Below are 21,721 nucleotides of genomic sequence, written 5' to 3'. Positions count from 1 at the left end.
ACAAGGAATTCTTGTCAAATCTGTTCTCCTCATTACTCTATAGACATTGCTTTATTGTCTTCTGATAAGTACCATTACAGCAAAGTCTACCAAGTTTACCTGATAACAGAAGAGCTAAGATTACAATCTTGGTAAATCTGACAAGGTGGAATTTGTCAAAATCATGGTTAGGAATAATGGTGGAAATGGTACAAATGATTTCTTCTTTGATCCATGTGTTTAGACCCATTTATTTTCCAAAATTTCAGATTTTCTCTGTTAGATTATTGATTTCTAGCTTAATCCTATTGTTGTCAGAGGACATACTTTTTATTATTTCAGTCCTTTTAAATTTGAGACTTGTCTCACTTTCTTGGAATCTGTGCCAGGTAGTCTTGAAAAGAATGTGTATTTTGTAGTTGTTAGGTATAATGTTAGGTTTTTCTTTGTGATCCAACCAGAAAACATTTTACTTCAGTAAATGAGTCTTAATATATTGCTTTAACTGTAATTTTTCTTAGCTCTGTTGTATTATTTTATATTATATTTGTTTTTTCTCTTTGATTAGAATAATGTATGGTTTATTCCAGTGGCATCATTATATTAATATTAATTTATGTAATTCTCTTAGTCACTTTTTAGGTTCTGCTATTTGGTTTGTCTGCTTTAAATGTTATCTTTGACTTCTACTTATTACCTGTAAGAACATCAACAAGTTATTCAACTCTACCCTTTGTCTTACCTTTCTCTTTCAGTGCTGTTTTTAGTTGTATCATTTCTGCTTTGTCTGAGCATATACTATTATAATGCTGTTTTTCTACCCTTGTCCGCAATTTTACTTTTGTCTCAGATCTACAGTAATATATTCTGTGCTAAACACTTGTCCATTCCTAAAGTATTCTCAATTATCTCTTAGTTGGAGGAACTCATTTTTTAATAGATTTCTCAGGATTCTTTGAATTTCTGCCTTGGTATTGAAGCCATTCCTACAGCCTTGGTAATACTGAAACAGTTGAACTGGGATAAGATCCTTGTCTCATATACTTTTTTTCCTTGAGTTTCTTGACAGTGCTACCCTACTGTATACTTGCTTCGTATGTCACTGTTGCTAAATTTCATGTTACCTGGGTCTTATTTTATTTGCAAGTGAGTTGGTCCTTTTGCGTAGAGGTCTGGAAGGCTTTTGTTATCACTAGTCGGACATGACTGAGCGACTTAGCAGCAGCAGCAGCAGCAGCAGCAGCAGCAGCAGCAGCGTTATTTAAAGTTGAAGACTTTTACTAGATATGTCGCAAAGGTGACCAGACTGAGTCACTTTTCCAGATGCACAGTGGGGACATTCAGCTCTTTTGTTTCAGAGTTTTGGGTGCTGGTCACTCAGTGCGGGGGCCTCTCTTCCTGGGTTTATTTTGTCAGATACACCCTGAGTCCCTTCCCCTCTTGGACCCCTGCACTCTCTTGGGCACAGTCCCAGCCGGACTCCTTCCCTAGGTGGGAACCAGCACTGACCCTCCAGGGCTTAGATGGCTATTTCCTCATGTCCATCGAGGTTGAAACATATTCTGTCCCCTGCTTATGTTGTAGGCTTGAGTGTTGGGTAGTTTTACTTTCTTTCCTTTTCAGTATGTCTTTTAAGGGTAATGTGTGGAGAGATTCAAATGTAGATGGCTACCATTATCCTATGGAAATCTGGAAATTCACACGTTCTTTGGCTCTTGCTCCAGTGTAAGGAAAATGGCCCTGGAAACTGGAAATGAAGCATTATAAAAACGGCTTATGAAGTAAAGATGATAGCGATACCAGCCAGTAGCTCTGCACTCAAAGTCTATATATATTTAGTCACTTCAGTCAAGTGAATATACATCTATATATATATATATGTGTCTGTGTGTGTTTGTATACATATATATATTCACATATATGCATACATGTATTTGTTAAGTTGACGCAAAAATGTTTAGGAAGTGATGCATTATTTTTTGATTTCCTACTTCTCCCTCTCTGACAAAAGAGCTTCTTCTCTATGTCCGTAGTTATGTAGTGCTCTGAGGGCTGTCTCAGACATTTTCTGTTTGGCTGCATCGCATTCTAGGATGAGACCTAGCTGCCTGATTTCTTCTATTCCCTCCCAGGTTGGTCTTGCGTTTGCTGCCTGGAGGGACAGGAGAGGGAAGAAACCAGTGGTGAGGGACGAAAGGTGTGCTGGGCCAGCTCTGAAGCCAGCTGATGAGAGATCCCTGCCCACTCTTGTTTAGTGAGACCTCTAAGGCCTAAGTTTTGGTCTTCCCTCATAGCTCAGTTGGTAAAAAATCTGCCTGCAATGCAAGAGAACCCGGTTCAATTCCTGGGTCAGGAAGATTTGCTGGAGAAGGGATAGGCTACTCACTCCAGTGTTCTTGGGCTTCCCTGGTGACTCAGCTGGTGAAGAATCTGCCTGCAATAAGGGATACCTGGGTTCAATCCCTGGGTTGGGAAGATCCCCTGGAGAAGGCCAGTATTCTGGCCTGGAGAATTCCATGGACTGTATAGTCCAGGGGGTCTCAGAGAGTTGGACACGACTGAGCAACTTTCACTTCACTTTGAGTTGTATAGCTAGACGTAGACAAAGTGAATCCATCTTTTTCTGCTCTCTTTGGGACCAGGGCTTGATTCTTCTGTTCCAATCCAGGAATGTGTTGTTAATCTCTTCAGCCCTGGCGCGAGTGAAAACCCCCTCAGGGCTTTGGCATCTGATCCTCTCCTTAGTTTCCAACACTGTTGCCAGTTTTTGTCTTTTTGTAATTCTTCACGGGTATTATAATCGAAATTGGAAAAAAAGGGATATTAGGTTCTGCTGGTTTGCCCTGATACTAACCTGAAAGTCCTACCAATTATTTGTTAATAATGAATAGGAAAAGATTGTAATAAAAGTATGATTCAGTTATTGTGAATAATATCGTATCTTTTAGTGTAGGCTACTTTAATATTTAATGATTCCTTAATAAAGGTGTATGTGAAAAATTTCTCTCATATAAAACTCTGCATCAGGTGGATTTAAGTTATGTATTTCCTCACCAATTTTAGTCAAAATGTTTTGATTTCCATAACTAAACACTTTATTCCTGGTAACGTTTGCATGTTAAGATGGTTTTTAAAGGAGCGTGGAATTTACACAAACCCAATATCACCGTCACCCACATAACAAAGAAAATATATCCTGGGAGTAATGTCACTAGTATAACGGTTGAAAAATGTGAACTCTGTGGTTAGATATGGTTCAGATCTGGTCTTTTCCATTTATTATTTGTGTGACCTTGGGCAAGTTGCTTTATGCCTCCAAGCATCAGTTTCCTTGTGTGTAAAATGTAACATTAGTGATGCCCACTTCATAGGCATTTACGTGAGGATGTAGTGAAAGAATGTGTATGAAACAGCACAGAGCCTGGAACATAGTATTAATAACAACTCAGTAGCTTCAAGGGAAGATAATAAGGATGATGATAATTCTTGCAGAAAGTTAACAGAATGGAAGTTACTCTGAGGGTGTTTCTTGGATTTTTAATCAATAATTTTTTTTTTTCAAAATTTCATGTCTGGAAATATTGCCATGGCTGTTTCTGTTTCTAAAAATTTGAGATTGTCCTCCAGGGTGTGTCTTTTTATGACAGATGGTCAGCAGCTAGTGGTAAAAGAAGTGTAGCATATCATAGCACTTCATTTATTTATGGGAAATGTTTTACTGCCCCACCCTTCAACTAGTTGGAAAATGAAAGTCAAAAACTGGAAACTCTATTTATAAATGGACAGTGCTGTGATCTCAGTGTCTGAAACTGTAGACTTTTAGAAAATATTTATAGCATATTGGAAACTAGTTACTGATCAGTGTATCCTTGCCCCATTAAAAAAAAAAAAACTAACCCAGAAAACATGAAATTTGGGTAAATTAAAATTGAATAATGAAATGGCGCTATTGGTTGGGGCATAGACTTGGATTTCTGTGATATTGAATGGTTTGCCTTGGAAACGAACAGAGATCATTCTGTCTTTTTTGAGACTGCATCCAAGTACTGCATTTTGGACTCTTTTGTTGACCATGATGGCTACTCCATTTCTTCTAAGGGATTCCTGTCCACAGTAGTAGATATAATGGTCATCTGAGTTAAATTCACCCATTCCAGTCCATTTTAGTTCGCTGATTCCTAGAATGTCGATGTTCACTCTTGCCATCTCCTGTTTGACCACTTCCAATTTGCCTTGATTCATGGACCTAACATTCCAGGTTCCTATGCAATATTGCTCTTTACAGCATCAGGTCTTGCTTCTATCACCAGTCACATCCACAACTGGGTGTTGTTTTTGCTTTGGCTCCATCCCTTCATTCTTTCTGGAGTTATTTCTCCACTGATCTCCAGTAGCGTATTGGGCACCTACCGACCTGTGGAGTTCCTCTTTCAGTATCCTATCATTTTGCCTTTTCATACTGTTCATGGGGTTCTCAAGGCAAGAATACTGAAGTGGTTTGCCATTCCCTTCTCCAGTGGACCACATTCTGTCAGACCTCTCCACCATGACCTGCCCATCTTGGGTGGCCCCACATGGCATGGCTTAGTTTCACTGAGTTAGACAAGGCTATGTGATTAGATTGGCCTGTTGTCTGTGACTGCGGTTTCAGTCTGTCTGCCCTCTGATGCAGGACTCCAGGAGTTGGTGATGGACAGGGGAGGCCTGGCATGCTGTGGTTCATGGGGTCTCAAAGAGTCGGACACGACTGAACTGTACTGAATGAAATGGCATCAGAGACAACTATTAATTTGTTAATAGAGGCATTTGAAGTAAACAGATATTTGTTAATGGATCCTTAAAAATAAGCTGAATGAATGGAAATGTAATATATTTAAAAAGATACTGAGTCCGTGTCTACATTTGATGGAGGAGACAATTTAGCATACTGGCTGTGAGTGGGGAATTCAGGAGTTTTCCTGAGTTCCAAACCTGGTTCTGTCACCTGCCCAAACACATGATCTGGTAAGCCACTCAACTGCTCTGTGCCAAGGTTGTGTCTGTCATAACGTAGAAGATTAAATCATGTAAAACATTTGGAATGGTGTGAAGCACATAATAAATGCTCTCTAAATTCTAGCTACTATTATTCAAACGAACTTGGCCGAAACAACCTCCACTCCTCATTCCCAAGTGGCTCAGTGGTAAAGAATCCACCTGCCAATGCAGGAGATGCTGGTTCAGTCCCTGAGTCAGGAAGATCCTGTGGAAGAGGAAATGGCAACCTACTCAAGTATTCATGCCTGAAAAATCCCATGGACAGAGGAACCTGGGGGGCTACAGTCCATAGGATCACAGAGTCGGACCCTTACAGCTCTTTGTCTTTGCATAAATCTTCCTGTCGTGGCTCTTACTCCCATGACCATTGTTGTCTGCTAGGGCAGGCAGTGAGCATTGTGCAGGAAGAAAGACTCTCTGAACAGTCCCCTAGGTGCCTAGCTTAAAGAAGCTGATTAGATGGCTCTGTTTCATTCCTATCAGCCTGGAGCCCAAACATTTGCCCTAATAAAAACACCTGCCATAATAAAATCAGGGCATTCCATGAACTTGTGTGATTACTGGAAAATCATTTTCCATGAACATCATCAGTCATTATTTTTAGATTTACATTTTGCAAATGTAATCAACATTTTAATGGAGATAATATTGCGCATACAGCTAAACTATACCATATGTTTAATTCAAAACATTGGGGAAATTCCTAGATAACAAATTGCAATGTATCCTTTTTCATATGCAGTTCATGAGTGGACTGTGTGACTTGGCTGTATTTGACACTGATGCTTTTCTCAAGAGAGACTTTCACTTGGAAAAGAATATCATAATATGTCTTAGAAATTAAAGTTATAGCTACATCAGTGTATTTCTAAGGGGAACTCTTGCCAAGAAAGAGGGAAAGATAGGAATATTAATGTTCCATTGTTTTACATATTATTCATATAGCTTATCTAGGCTTTAGTCTTGTATCTGTGATTATATTCTTTCCATGTTTAGAGTCAGGATCTGATTCTCCAACAAAAGGTGTTGTCATTGTTTTTAAGCTACCAGCTTATTCAGTTCAGTTCAGTCACTCAGTCATGTCCAGCTCTTTGCGACCCCATGGGCTACAGCAGGCCAGGCCTCCCTGTCCGTCACCAACTCCCAGAGCTTACTCAAACTCATGTCCATTGAGTCAGTGATGCCATCCAACCATCTCATCCTGTTGTCCCCTTCTCTTCCTACCTTCAGTCTTTCCCAGGATCAGGGTCTTTTCCAATGAGTCAGTTCTTCACATCAGGTGGCCAAAGTATTGGAGTTTCAGCCTCAGCATCACTCCTCCCAATGAACACCCAGGACTGATCTCTTTTAGGATGGACTGGTTGGATCTCCTTGCAGTCCAAGGGACTCTCAAGAGTCTTCTCCAACACCACAGTTCAAAAGCATCAATTCTTCAGCACTCAGCTTTCTTTATAGTCCAACTCTCACATCCATACATGACTACTGGAAAAACAATAGCTTTGACTAGACAGACCTTTGTTGGCAAAGTAATGTCTCTGCTATTTAATATGCTGTCTAGGTTGATCATAACTTTTCTTCCAAGGAGCAAGTGTCTTTTAATTTCATGGCTGCAATCACCATCTGCAGTGATTTTGGAGCCCCCCCAAATAAAGTCTCTCACTGTTTCCACTGTTTCCCATCTATTTGGCATGAAGTGATGGGACCAGATGTCATGATCTTAGTTTTCTGAATGTTGAGTTTTAAGCCAACTTTTTCACTCTACTCTTTCACTTTCATCAAGAGACTCTTTAGTTCTTCTTCACTTTCTGCCATAAGGGTGGTGCATCTGCATATCTCTGGTTATTGATATTTGTCCTGGCAATCTTGATTCCAGCTTGTGCTTCATCCAGCCCAGAGTTTCTCATAATGTATTCTGCATATAAGTTAAATAAGCAGGGTGACATTATATAGCCTTGATGTACTCCTTTCCTGATTTGGAACCAGTTTAGTGTTCCATGTCCAGTTCTAACTGTTGCTTCCTGACCTGCATAGAGATTTCTTGGGAGGCAGGTCAGGTAGTCTGGTATTCCCATCTCTTGACGAATTTTCCATAATTTGTTGTGATCCACACAGTCAAAGGCTTTGGCAAAGTCAATAAAATAGAAGTAGATGTTTTTCTGTAACTCTCTTGCTTTTTTGAAGATCTAGTGGATTTTGGCAATTTGATTTCTGGTCCCTCTGACTTTTCTAAATCCAGCTTGAACATCTAGAAGTTCATGGTTCACATACTGTTGAAGCCTAGCTTGGAGAATTTTGAGCATTACTCTGCTAGCGTGTGAAATGAGTGCAATTGTGCAGTAGTTTGAGCATTCTTTGGCATTGCCCTTCTTTGGGATTCAAATGGAAACTGACCTTTTCGAGTCCTGTGGCCACTGCTGAGTTTTCCAAATTTGCTGGCATATTGAGTGCAGCACTTTTACAGCATCATCTTTCAGGATTTGAAATAGCTCAACTAGAATTCCATCACCCCCTTAGCTTTGTTTGTAGTGATACTTCCTAAGGCCCACTTGACTTTGCATTCCAGGATGTCTGGCTCTAGGTGAGTGATCACACCATTGTGATTATCTGGGTCGTGCAGATCTTTTTTGTATAGTTCTTCTGTGTATTTTTGCCACCTCTTCTTAATATCTTCTGCTTCTGTTAGGCCTATACCATTTCTGTCCTTTATTGTGCCCATCTTTGCAGGAAATAGTCCCTTGGTATCTCTAATTTTCTTGAAGAGATCTCTAGTCTTTCAGTACTTACTATACAGCCCAAGCACTTTGCATATGTTTCCCTGCTTAATTCTCGTATAACCTTGTAAGTAGGTACTTTTATCCACCTCCTGCTAGAGAGAAAAACAAGGCTCAAGTTTATATAATCTTGTGGAGTTGAGATGCAGACCCTGAAGGGCTACGCTCTTAAAGACAGTGCAGGGCTTCACATGAGACAGTGAAGCCTTCAGAACTGGTGGAGGGGAGGCCATAATCTACGGAAGCAATTGACATTGTCCGCTTTCTAGTGCTTTCTTTGTGTGGAAATGAAACTTTTGAAAAGTGTGATATCCAAAAAAATCATGAAAAACCAGAATAATTGTAGCATTACCTATAAATACATATAAATAGATATATTAGAAGATAAAAGTTACCACACTATAACAGTGATCAATCCCATGAACATTTAATGAGTTTTATTTGGCTATTATTTATTCTGCAAAGATTGTGATGATTATACAGTTGATATTGCTGAAAACTGTTTCGAATATAGAAAACATTTCCCCCACCCCATAGCTCACTTTGTTACACACACCTTTATGGAAGAAATTGTATCATATGCTAAAAGTTTGTGTTCAAGGTACTTATTCAAGGGAATATAAAGGAAATGGATGTAGGAAGTTATCAATATCCTTCATCAAAAGGATGAAGGAAGTTTCCTTCCTTTGAAGAAGGAAAGAAGTCTTACAGAATTATACATGGGCTCATTACATAAATATCCTAAAAGCTTAGCCCTCATCTTTTTGTTCTACAAAAAACCCCCCAAAATTTAGAATATATAATCAGATGTGGTGCCCTCAGATAGCAAGGCTTGAGATTGGTGATTCTCATCCTAAACTGTGTGGGAGAATCAGCTGTATTTTTGTGTACATATGTGTATGTTTGTTACTGAAGTGTAGTTACTGTACAATATTATATAAATTATAAGTATATACTGTAGAGATTCACAATTTTTGAACATTATTTTCCACTTATAGTTATTATAAAATGTTGGCTATATCCCCTATGTTGTACAATATATTCTTGTAGCTTGCATACAATAATACTAGGCATAATAGTTTGTACCTCCAGACCCACCTTCCCTCCCCCTACTGGTAACTGCTACTTTGTTCTATCATTCTATATGTCTGTGAGTCCACTCCTTTCTTGTTATATTCACTAGTTTGTTGTATTTTTTATATTTAAAGTGAAGTACCCACTCAGGTATTCTTGCCTGGAGAATCCACGGATGGAGGAGCCTGGTAGGCTAGAGTCCATGGAGTCGGGAAGAGTCGGACACAACTGAGCGACTTCACTTTCATAGCTGATTTACAGTATTGTGTTGGTTTCTGATGTACAGCAAAGTGATTCATATATATATATATATATTCATATATATATTTTTTTCTTTTTCAAATTCCTTTCCATTATAGGTTATTACAAGACACTGCATGTAGTTCCTGGTGCTGTATAGTCGGACCTTGTTGTTTATCTGTTTTTTATATGGCAGTTTGTATCTAACAGTCCCAAACTCCTCCTTGATCCCTCCTTACCCCTTTCCCTTTTAGTCACCATAAATATGTTTTCTGTGTCTGTGAGTCTGTTTCTGTTTTGTATACAGGTTCATTTGTATAATTTTTTAGATTCCACATATAAGTGGCCTTTTTGTCCTCTGTCTTGCTTCACTTAGTATGGTATCCATGTTGCTGCAAATGGCGTTATTTCATTCTTTTTTCATGACTATGTAATATTCTGTTGTGTAATATATATGCATATATGCCAGATTTTGTGTATGTACATATGTATTCATCTGTCAGTAAACACTAGGTTGGTTCTACGTCTTGGCTATTATAAACAGTGCTGCTATGAACATTGGGCTGCTATCTTTTTAATTAGAGTTTTCATCTTTTCAGTATATATGCCCAGGCACGGGGCTGTTGAATCGTCTTGCCACTCTATTTTTAGCTTTCTAAGGAACCTCTATACTGTTTTTCATAGTGGCTGCACCAATTTACATTCTAACCAGCAGCGTAGAAAGGTTTGCTTTTTTCCACATCCTCTCCAACACTTATTATTCTTAGACGTTTTAATGATAATCATTTTGACCAGTGTGATGTGATACCTTATTGTGGTTTTGATTTGTGTTTCTCTAATAACTAGTGATACTGAGCATTTTTTCATGTGCCTATTGACCATTTTTATGTCTTCTTTGGAGAGATATCTATTTAGGTCTTGTGCCTATTGTTCAATTGCATTGTTTGGTTTTTTGTTATTGAATTATGTACTGAGTTTGTATATTTTGGAAATTAAGCCCTTGTCAGTAGCATCATTTGCAAATATTTTCTCCCATTATGTAGGTTGTCTTTTCATTTTATTGATGGTTTTCTTTGCTGCAAAAGCTTATAAGTCTGATTAGGTCCCATTTGTTTCTTTCTGCTTTGATTCACTGCCCTGGGAGACTGACCTAAGAAAAATATTGGTACAATTTATATCAGAGAATGCTTTGCCTATATCATCTTCTAGGAATTTTATAGTATCATGTCTTCTGTTTAAGTCTTTAAGGCATTTTCAGTTTATTGTTGTGTATGGTGTGAGGGAGTATTTGACTTCAGTGATTGACATGCAGCTGTCCAGCTTTCCCAGCGCCACTTGCTGAAGTGTGGTGCTTTTTAAGATTCCACGTAGAATGGTATCATCCAGTATTTGTCCTTCCCTGTCTTACTTCACTTAGCGTAATACCTTTCAGGTCCATCCATGTTGTTACAAATGGCAAAATGCCTCTCTTTTTTAGGGTTGAATAGTATTCCATTCTGTATATATAACACATCTTTTTTATTCATCCATGTGTTGGTGAAAACTTACTTCCATATCTTGGCAATCATAAATTTGCTGGGTCATATGGTAGTTCTGTTTTTAGTTTTTGAGAAACCTCTATTCTGTTTTCCACAGAGACTGGACCAATTTGCACTCCCACCACAAGCGTATGAGGGTTCCCTTTTCTTTGTATCCTCACCAGATGTGTGATTTGTATTCTTTTTGATGATAGCCATTCTGACAGGTGTGAAGTGATATCTCATTGTGGTTTTGATTTGCATTTCCATGATGATTAGTGATGTTGAGTGTCTTTTCATGTGCCTGTTGACCATCTGCGTTTCCTCTTTGGGGCAATGTCTATTCAGTTCTTCTTCCCACTTTTAAATTGGGAGAGTCAGTTGTGTTTTTGACAAGGATGCCAATATAGTTCAATTGGGAAGAATAATCTTTTCAATAAATATTACTGGGATACCTAGATATTCACATGCAAAAGGATGAAATTAAATTCCTACCTCCCAGAATACACAGAAATTAACTTAAAATGGATCATAGACATGAAAGTAACAACTAAAATTATAACAGTTTTAGAAGAAAACTCTGTGTTTCTTCTAAACATGAGTAAAACTCTGTGACTTTGGATTAGGCAGTTTCTTAGGGAAAAAAATACCAAAAAGCAACAAAAGAAAAGAAAAGTTGTTCTAAACCAAAATTTTAAACTTTTCTTTCTGCAAATGATACTATCAAGAAAGTAAAAAACAACTCACAGAACTGGAGAAAATATTAGCAAATCATGTATCTGATATAGGACTTGTGTTCAGAATATGTTAAGAATACTTGTAGTCAATCATAAACAGATAAATAGCCCATTTTTTAAATGACCAAAGGATCTGAATAGACATTCCTCCAAAGAAGCTGTATAAATGATCAATATACACATGAAAAGGAAAATGTAAATAAAAACTACAGTGAAATATCACTTCATACCAGCTAGGATGGCTGTAATAAAAAAGACAGACATTTATCAGTACCACTAAGAAGAGGATAGGGAGAGATTGGAATGCTCATACATAGCTAGTAAGAGTGTAAGATGGTGCAGCTGCTTTGAAAAATAGTTGAGCAGGCCCTTAAAAGTTTAAATATATAAAGTAGATGTAACGAGTCTACTCCTAGATACACCCCCAAGAGAAAACAGATGTCCATACAAAATCCTTTACACAAGTATTTACAAGAGGCAAAAAATGTAGAAGCGACTCAAATGTCCATAAAGTGATGAGTAGATAAAAACGTTACGATGTATCCATACAATGACTATTCTTCAGCCATTTTAAAGGAAGATGTACTGATACATGCTATAAAATGGATGTACCTTGAAGACGTTATAAATCATATGGTTTGTAAGTTATATTGCAGTAAAGCTAATTTGACAAAATAATCAACTTGGATACTTTTGTAAATCTTTATGCCCAAGCTGAACCCCAGATCAATGAGATCATTCTATTCTGGTGAAACTCAAGCATCAGATTTTTTAAAGCTTCCCAGGTGATTGCATTGTGTAGCCAAGACTGAGAATCACAGCTCTAGAATCAGCTCTAATCTAAATGAGCTTCTAATTTGGGAAACTAGAGAAGGCAATAGCACCCCACTCCAGCACTCTTGCCTGAAAATCCCATAGACAGAGGAGCCTGGTGTGCTGCAGTCCATGGGGTTGCTAAGAGTCGGACACGACTGAGCGACTTCACTTTCACTTTTCACTTTCATGCATTGGAGAAGGAAATGGCAACCCACTCCAGTGTTCTTGCCTGGAGAATCCCAGGGAGGGGGGAGCCTGGTGAGCTGCCGTCTATGGGGTCGCGCAGAGTCGTACACGACTGAAGCGACTTAGCAGCAGCAGCAGAAGAAGAAAAGTTCAGATCCCAGTAAGAGGACTCCCGGAAATTTCCACCAGTCTCACTACTTGAAGTGTGGTCCTCAGACCAGTATCACTGGGGAACCAGTTAAAAGTGTAGATTCCTGGACAGCCTTCACCCTGGCTCTAGTAAATCAGAATCCACAATTTAACAAGAATCCACAATTTAATGCTCAGAGGTTAAAGCATCTGCCTGGAATGCGGGAGACCCGGGTTCGATCCCTGGGTCAGGAAGATCCCCTGGAGAAGGAAATGGCAACCCACTCCAGTACTCTTGCCTGGAGAATCCCATGGAGGGAGGAGCCTGGTAGGCTATAGTCCATGGGGTCGCAAAGTCAGACACGACTGAGCGACTTCACTTTCCAAGTAATCCAAAGTTTGAGAAGCACTGCCCCAGGTTAATGATTCGCAATCTTGGCTGCATGTTGGAATCATTTGTAAGTTATGCTGATGCCTGGGTTCCACCCTGCAGTGAGTTACTGGTACGAGGTACAGCACCTGGATTTTAGAAGCTTCTAGGTGATTTTAATGTGATACAAATTGAGAATAACTGGTATAAACATACTGTTTGGGGACATTTAGTGGCAAAAAGGAGAAAAGATAAGATATTTTAAAATAAAATATATTTTGTTTTTAACATAAAGGATTGACGAACATGCCTAAACAAATGGAGATTATTGATGTCAAATATTTCCGGACGTGCAGGGAAGGAGTGGGAGTAAGACAATAGTAGGGAAGGTTTGCCCTAAAAAGACATTGAAAAAGTAAAAATAATGAAAGACCAAGCATTTTCCCTCCAGGTACAAGAGTGAGATCTCTTTTTATAACATACGATTATTAGAGACTATGCAAATCTAAGTGGCCGAGGATCTGTGAGTTCTTGGGAGAAGTGTGTTTTTAAATTGTACCAGAAGATGTTCAGCAGCTACTTACTGAACTCTTCTGTTTTTTTGCTATTTAAAAAAGAGTGTTAATATATTAATTCAGCAATAGGTAATCCTTCCCAATAACCAGGGTACCAGTGTCCCAGTATTGGTGTCCAGTCTCTCAGTTCTGGGGAGATTGAATGCCTGCAGACAGTGGAAGCTGAGCTGGGCGGGAGGTGTTCCTCCTGGGCGTGAAGGACTCCCCTCGCCAACAATGGGCCTCCCCTTGTTAGGACCGGAGTCTCACTGCCCTCATTGGTCTTTGCAGAATTGTGACTCTAAAGTGTCTCCTAGACAGAGTCACAAAGCTCGCAGAGTTGGTCTTCGTGATCTCTCATTTCATCCCCCTCCACCAGCCTTAGTCTCCACGTGCTCTTCCCCAGGTGACTTGAGTCTACTCTGTTTCAGCATCAATAGACGGCACCCTTGTCTCCATTGAAATGAGCCACGTGGGTTCTGTGACTTCCGGAGTCGGGGTGTGTGTGTGCGTGTGTGTGTGTGTGTGCATGTGCGTGTGTGTGTGTGTCTGTGTGTCAGTGCTCTAGTGATCTGTGCTAACTTAGTGCGTAACTGTTAAAGGAAACCCACAGTCCCCTTTCCTTCCTTCCTTCCTCCTTCTCCAGCTTTTCTGCCTCACTCCTTTCTCCCTAACGTCTCCCTCTCTTTTTCCTCTTATTCCCTCCATCTTAGGCACTCAGACCCTGAACCCTTTACCAAAATGAAAGAAGTGACGTATGTGTTGAGACTTGAGAACCAACCCAGTGACCACAATACCTTTAAGTGTGTTTTCTACCTTTTGTTAAAGAAAGGTCTGATCTTAAACATACCAGGACATTTCTACATGCTGAGAGGGAAATCACATGATCAGTTATCACCAGTATGTGATAGCACAAGTGAGTAGCATGCAATTAAATTCCAAAAATCAAATAGTGTGTTTAAATACTGCAGGTTCAATGTAGTTATGGGTGATTTTCCTGTCTTTAAATTCCCAAATTCTGTAAACTATCTGAGTTTTCTCTTTTCATGCTTTTTAAAGTCTTTATGAAGTAATAAAAATGTTCACAAGTTATATACTATCTTAAAAGAATCTTAAAATTTTTCTGATTACAATAATGATGCATGCCAGCTGTATAAAGCACTGTCGAAAGACTTGTAGTGTCCCAACCCATCCCCCCATCCCAGCTAATAGTTTGGTGTACATTTTATCATGTTTCCATTGTCACCATCTTCCCTTTACATGTATGTATGCATTAAAAAAAAATCCACCTGGAGATATTTCTAAAATCCATCACTTTCCAAAGGACTAGCCCCAGGGAATAGGTACATGAGCTTGTCTAAGGATTTTAATAACTTCTCATATTTTGATGTGGGGTAACTTGCCTGGAAAATCCCATGGACGGAGGAGCCTGGTAGGCTGCAGTCCATGGGGTCGTAAAGAGTCGGACACGACTGAGTGAATTCCCTTTCACTTTTCACTTTCATGCATTGGAGAAGGAAATGGCACTCCAGTGTTCTTGCCTGGAGAATCCCAGGGATGGTGGAGCCTGGTGGGCTGCCATCTATGGGGTCACACAGAGTCGGACACGACTGAAGTGACTTAGCAGCAGCAACCCAAAGTTTGGGATTCCCAGGTGGCCCTAGTGGTAAAGAACCCACTTGCCAATGCAGGAGGCTTAAGAGACATGGGCTCGATCTCTGGGTCAAGAATATCCCCTGGAAGAGGGCATAGCAACCCTCCAAGAGTTCCAGTGTTCTTGCCTGGAGAATCCCATGGACAGAGGAGCCTGGCAGTCCACAGGGTCTCAAAGAGTCAGACATCACTGAAGAGACAGCACACACATGACCCAAGATTTATGATAATTCAGTTCCTTTAAATGTACATGTAGTTTTCTTGACTTATTTAATAACTTGAAGTCTCTAATGGTATTTGGTTATTGTTTAAGTCACTTGTCTTATTTTGTATTTCCTTGGCTTATATCTCTGACCACATCCTTATCAAAATATTCTGGTTAGTAGATTTTAAAAAGTAGCATCACTACATATGTGACTTAAGAAGGTTGGTTGACTTTTGGTTTTTTCATTCCTGTCTGCATCATGAGATTCTACCTGCGATGATTTTCCCCAGCAAATAATTCATCACTGGGATTACTCACAACCTTTAGTGTTCAAAATTCATCTCTTGCTATTAAGATTCATTATTTTGCAATATCTGTGGCTCTTCTGAATAATGAAAGAATGAAATGAATGATATACAGATAAATTCCCTTTAAAAATTATTGGAAAAATATCTTTTATTTAACCATGCCTAGTACTTTGGGGTATTCCAGTGAGCTCTACTTATAAAGATGAGAAATCTGGGAGTTCCTCCACCTTCTTCCTTGTCTTTGATTTTTGGATTGAATGAATTCTGCTTTGTTTTAGTCCAGAAAAGTCATACCTTTGTTTCTAAGTTACCTAAAATTTTAACATGTAAATTTTACTTTGCTAAAATCTAAACTTAATGAACAGTTGTATCCTTCTCCAAATAATACAAAGACTTTCAAATGTTTTTATTCTGATTTCCCCTCCTGAGTTACTTGCTATTTTTATCAACCAGATTTTAGCTCTGTTTGCTTGCTTTTTTTAACCTCACGAATTAGACATCACCATTCTGTTAAGATTTCCTTATATTCATCTTTTTTTCTTTTTTTTTTTTTTTGCTTATCATCCCTACTTACATTCAGAGCTTCTGGGATGAAACCCTAGTTCCTATCATTTTGGATTGGTTGACAGTCTCCATGATATACAGGTCATTAGTTAAATGTCTCAGGAGGAAAATGGGGAGTCCCAGGAAATAGCCCCCCCACATGCACAGGGCTGCCCCCAGGCCTAGAAGCATCCTTGTATATTTTCCTCCCACTCTCTAGTTAGAGGGTTATATGGAGTAAAGAGGAAAAAGGAACTCTTATAGAATCCTGAAGTTAAATATATTCACTTTAAAAGATTTTGCCTTATTCTGAGACTGTATTTGTCCTAGCTTTTGTTGCCATTAAAATTACCTTCGTTTTGTAAAATAATGGACAGTGATGGTAGTTGAAAGTGTTTTTGGTTTTGTTTTTTATTCATGAGGTTTGTTTTAAGTTTTCCATACTTGGCAAATATAACATTGCCGTTCACAACCCAGATTTTTTGAAAATGTATGAGTCCTTGAAATCCTAAACCACTGCTGTAGACAACTAACTGTGAATTTGGGATGTGGACATTGAAGCATGTATTCTTGGTTACATTAGGGGCTTTATTGGTTATTCAGATGTGGAATAATCCTGTATTATTAGTAGTTCTTTGCAACGTTCTGTTGTGTTATCAAGTAGTCCTTTGAAGTCTCCCAACAATTGACATTATGTCTAAGAACTTCTTCCATAAGGCTGGATCTAAATAAGCAAAGTGATCTGGGTGCTTTTTGCACACCCTGTGTACAAGTGGTGATGTTTATGCTCCCAATTTTTTAAAAACACTCACAACCAAATATTTGGCCAATAACTCACTATGTGCCTTTCTCATTTGAAACATGAGCAGGTTGAACTGCTCTCCGAGTTTGTTTTCAACACTAATGTGAGTTGTGATTGCATTTGCACATATATCTAAAATTTTTTTAAAGTCTTAAAGAGATATAACTATTTCATATGTATTTATATTGCATATAAGTTTCACACTGTAAATTTAGATGCGGAAGACACTCATTTTTCTCATATGGGCTCATTTAAAAGGCGTCCTGCATCTGTGATCTGGGCACTGCCATCTTAGCAGATGCTGTCTCTTCCTTTCCCTGTGAGTGTTCAGTGTGGAGTCTACACTGGCGTTCTCATTTCACTGCGGTAACGAATGGTCGTGTTTCAATACAGTCACATTATTTATTGCAAAGGGTCACGGAACTCACCTTTGTAATGGTCACGTGCTTGGCACTGAAGTTGTCCTGTAAACATTCAGTCATGGTGACAGTGTAGACAAGCGATGGCTACTTGAAGACGCACAACCACAGAGTTTGGAGGCCTCTGAATTCATGACAGAGTTGTTAACTGGCAGTTTTGGTATTTCCTATAAGTACAAGGAAAGGAAGTATTACAGTCACTCATAGCCATTTGAAAGAGGAAATTAATGTTTTCTAAAAAATTCTTTTTCAGTGAAGGAAGCCCGTCCCCCAGAATGGAGCTGCTGCACAATATCGACCCAAACTTTGTAGACATTTCACCATGTGAGTACGTTGTTTATTGCTACTAACTTAAATCTCTTTGGCTTACAAAGATGGTTTTATTGCCTAGTGTCTCTCTAGCCTAATTCTCCTTTTCCACTTGAGTTTGCTATAAAAGTAAACATTTCTCCATGGCTCCTGTGGCACCAATGTCACTGGGCTTTGTTGACACAAACGGTGAATGCTGCTAATGAGCTGTGTGACCTTCTAAGCCAGTTCCCTCCCTGAGCCCCAGCTTTCCCATCTGTAAAAGGTGAACCCATCTCTGATAAGCCAGTTCCCTCCCCGAGCCCCAGCTTTCCCATCTGTAAAAGGTGAACCATCTCTGATAAGCCAGTTCCCTCTCTGAGCCCCAGCTTTCCCATCTATAAAAGGAGAACCCATCTCTGATAAGCCAGTTCCCTCCCCGAGCCCCAGCTTTCCCATCTATAAAAGGTGAACCCATCTCTGATAAGCCAGTTCCCTCTCTGAGCCCCAGCTTTCCCATCTATAAAAGGAGAACCCATCTCTGATAAGCCAGTTCCCTCCCCGAGCCCCAGCTTTCCCATCTATAAAAGGAGAACCCATTGCTGCCCTATAAATAAATTCTTCAGTACCATTTTTCTAGATTCCATATGTGTGCGTTAAAATATAATATTTCTCTTTCTCTTTCTGACTGACTTCACTCTATATAATAGGTTCTAGTTTCATCCACCTCATCAGAACTGACTCAAATGCGTCCCTTTTAATGGCTGAGTAATATTCCATCGTGTATATGTACCACAACTTCTTTATCCATTCATCTGTCGATGGACATCTAGGTTGCTTCCATGTTCTAGCTGTTGTAAATAGTGCTGCAATGAACATTGGTGTACGTGTATCTTTTTCAATTTTGGTTTCCTCAGGGTATATGTCTAGGAGTGAAATTGCTGGGTCATATGGTGGTTTTATTCCTAGTTTTTTAAGGAATCTCCATTTCATCTTCCATAGTGGTTGTATCAATTTACATTCCCACCAACAGTGCAAGAGTGTTCCCTTTTCTCCACACCCTCTCCAGCATTTATTGTTTGTAGACCTTTTGATGATGGCCATTCTGACTGGTGTAAGGTGATATCTCATTGTGGTTTTGATTTGCATTTCTCTAATAATGAGCAATGTTGAGCATCTTTTAGTGTGTTTGCAGTGGGAAAACAGACACAGAGAATAGACTTATGGGGAGAGGGGAGGAGAGGGTGAGATGTATGCAAAGAGCAACATGGAAACTTACATTAGCACATGTAAATAGATAGTCAACGGCAAATTCCCGTATGGCCCAGGAAACTCAAACAGGGGCTCTGTACCAACCTAGAGGGGTGGGGTGGGGAAGGAGATGGGAGGGAGGCTCAAAAGCGAGGAGATATATATATACCTATGGCTGATTCATGTTGAGGTTTCACAGAAAACAGCAAAATTCTCTAAAGCAATTATCCTTCAATAGAAACATAAAAAGAAAAAAAGTCAGAAAGAGAAAAGCAAATATCGTACATGACTACATATATGTGGGATCTAGAAAAAATGATATGGATTATCTTATTTGCCATGCAGAAACAGAGACACAGACGTAGAGCTCAACCATATGGACCCCAAGGGGAAATAGGAGATGGATGAATTGGGAGACTGGGATTGACATATATACACAATTGATACTATGTATAAGATAGATGATTAATTAAGAAATATTGCTATGATGACAATATCCCCTCAGCTTGTCTATAGGTTCAGTGCGGTCTCTTTTAAAATAGTGGCTGGGTGCAAGTTGAGAATAATTTTTACATTTTTAAAATTTAATTTTTATTTTAGATTGGGATGTGGTTGATTTACAATGTTGTATTGATTTTGGGTGTGCAGCAGGTGGTTCAGTTGTACATATGTGCTTGCACGTCAGTCGCTTCAGCTGTGTCTGATTCTTTGCAACTCTTATGAACTATAGCCGCCCCCCTGTCCCCCCACCCCACCCCCGCCACCCTGCCAAAGCTCCTCTGTCCATATGACTGTCCTGGGAAGAATACTGGAGTGGGTTGCCAGTTCCTCCTCCAGGGGATCTTCCTGGTCCAGGGATTGAACCCATGTTCCTCCATTTCAGGTAGATTCTTTATCCCTGAGCCACCTGGCAAGCCCATACATGTACATGTATCTATTCTTTTTCGATTTCTTTTCTCATATAGGTTATTACAGAATACTGCGTGATTTTTACATGTTTTTCAACTTTATTATTACCTATTTTTAGATCTTTTTGAAAAATGAAAATTGTAGAGGGAGGTTCAAGAGGGAGGGGACATATGTGTACCCATAGCTGATTCATGTTGCTATATGGCAGAAACCAACACAATATTGTAAAGCAATTCTCCTTCGGAAAAAAATGAATGTTTTTTAGAAAAAGGAGAACCCATATCTAATAAGCCAGTTCCCTCTCTGAGCCCCAGCTTTCCCATCTACAAAAGGAGAACCCATCTCTGAGCCTCCCTGTAACCGCCAGTGTAGTGCAGTTATTGCCCCATTCTTACCTGAGAGTGTCAGGACCGCCTTCCAGAAAACTCAAGACCAAATCAGCCAGCTTGAGCATGAGCAAAAGGGGTACGTCAAGGCTGTATATTGTCACCCTGCTTATTTAACTTATATACAGAGTACATCATGAGAAACGCTGGGCTGGAGGAAGCACAAGCTGGAATCAAGATTGCCAGGAGAAATATCAATAACCTCAGACATGCAGATGACACCACCCTTAGGGCAGAAAGTGAAGAACAACTAAAGAGCCTCTTGATGAAAGTGAAAGAGGACAGTGAAAAAGTTGGCTTAAAACTCAACATTCAGGAAACTAAGATCATGGCATCTGGTCCCATCACTTCATGCCAAATAGATGGGGAAACAATGGAAACAGTGGCTGACTTTATTTTTCTGGGCTCCACGATTGCTGCAGATGGTGATTGCGGCCATGAAACTAAAAGACACTTACTCTGTGGAAGGAAAGTTGTGACCAGCCTAGACAGCATATTAAAAAGCAGAGACATTACTTTACCAACAAACGTCTGTCTAGTCAAGGCTATGGTTTTTCCAGTGGTCATGCTGCTAAGTCACTTCAGTCGTGTCCGACTCTGTGCGACCCCATAGACGGCAGCCCCTCAGGCTCCCCCGTCCCTGGGATTCTCCAGGCAAGAACACTGGAGTGGGTTGCCATTTCCTTCTCCAATGCATGAAAGTGAAAAGTGAAAGTGAAGCTGCTCAGTCGTGTCCGACTCTTAGCGACCCCATGGACTGCAGCCTACCAGGCTCCTCCGTCCATGGGATTTTCCAGGCACGAGTACTGGAGTGGGCTGCCATTGCCTTCTCCGTCCAGTGCTCATGTATGGATGTGAAAGTTGGACTATAAAGAAAGCTGAGCACTGAAGAATTGATGCTTTTGAACTGTGGTGTTGGAGTAGACTCTTGAGAGTCCCTTGGACTGCAAGGAGATCCATCCAGTCCATCCTAAAAAAGATCAGTCCTGGTTGTTCATTGGAAGGACTTATGTTGAAGCTGAAACTCCAATCCTTTGGCCACCTGATGCGAAGAGATGACTCACTGGAAAAGACCCTGATGCTGGGAAGGATTGAGGGCAGGAGGAGAAGGGGATGACAGAGGATGAGATGGTTGGATGGCATCACTGACTTGATGGACATGGGTTTGGGTAGACTTCAGGAGTTGGTGATGGACAGGGAGGCCTGGTGTGTTGTGGTTCATGAGGTCACAAAGAGTCGGGCACGACTGAGCGACTGAACTGAACTAAAATCAGCCAGCACATCATCTGATCAGGCTGCCCAGGTGCTACCCAGACCTGCCAGGTCTCGTAAACCTGTGATTTTCCTGGCAATCCTGCAACTTACCTTAATTCTGCCAACTGCCCAAATTAACCCAGAGGGAACCCTATTAATTCCTGCAGGGAGAGAGGCCATGTGGTACTCCCACATCCCCATAGGTTGTAATGCGTGCAGTAGCCCTTTATAAATACATGTGAGTGGCCCCAATCCCCTTGTGTCAGAGTTAGGGCCTCGAAAGTGTTGACCAG

General features: G+C 40.0%; 1 protein-coding gene across 1 annotated transcript in view; it reads left to right on the top strand.

The window, feature by feature from the left end:
- ARSB (arylsulfatase B) overlaps positions 1–21,721 on the top strand; it is a 166,611-nt gene that overhangs the window by 85,886 nt on the left and 59,004 nt on the right. The window contains exon 7 of the mRNA XM_069595377.1: positions 17,594–17,664. Within this exon, the coding sequence (XP_069451478.1) occupies positions 17,594–17,664 (71 nt within the window). The remainder of the gene's footprint in view (positions 1–17,593; positions 17,665–21,721) is intronic.

Source organism: Ovis canadensis, chromosome 7 (genome assembly GCF_042477335.2).
Source record: "Ovis canadensis isolate MfBH-ARS-UI-01 breed Bighorn chromosome 7, ARS-UI_OviCan_v2, whole genome shotgun sequence".
Classification (NCBI taxonomy): domain Eukaryota; kingdom Metazoa; phylum Chordata; class Mammalia; order Artiodactyla; family Bovidae; genus Ovis; species Ovis canadensis.
The sequence above is the reverse complement of the archived record's forward strand: the minus strand, read 5'-3'. Positions and strand labels throughout refer to the sequence as shown.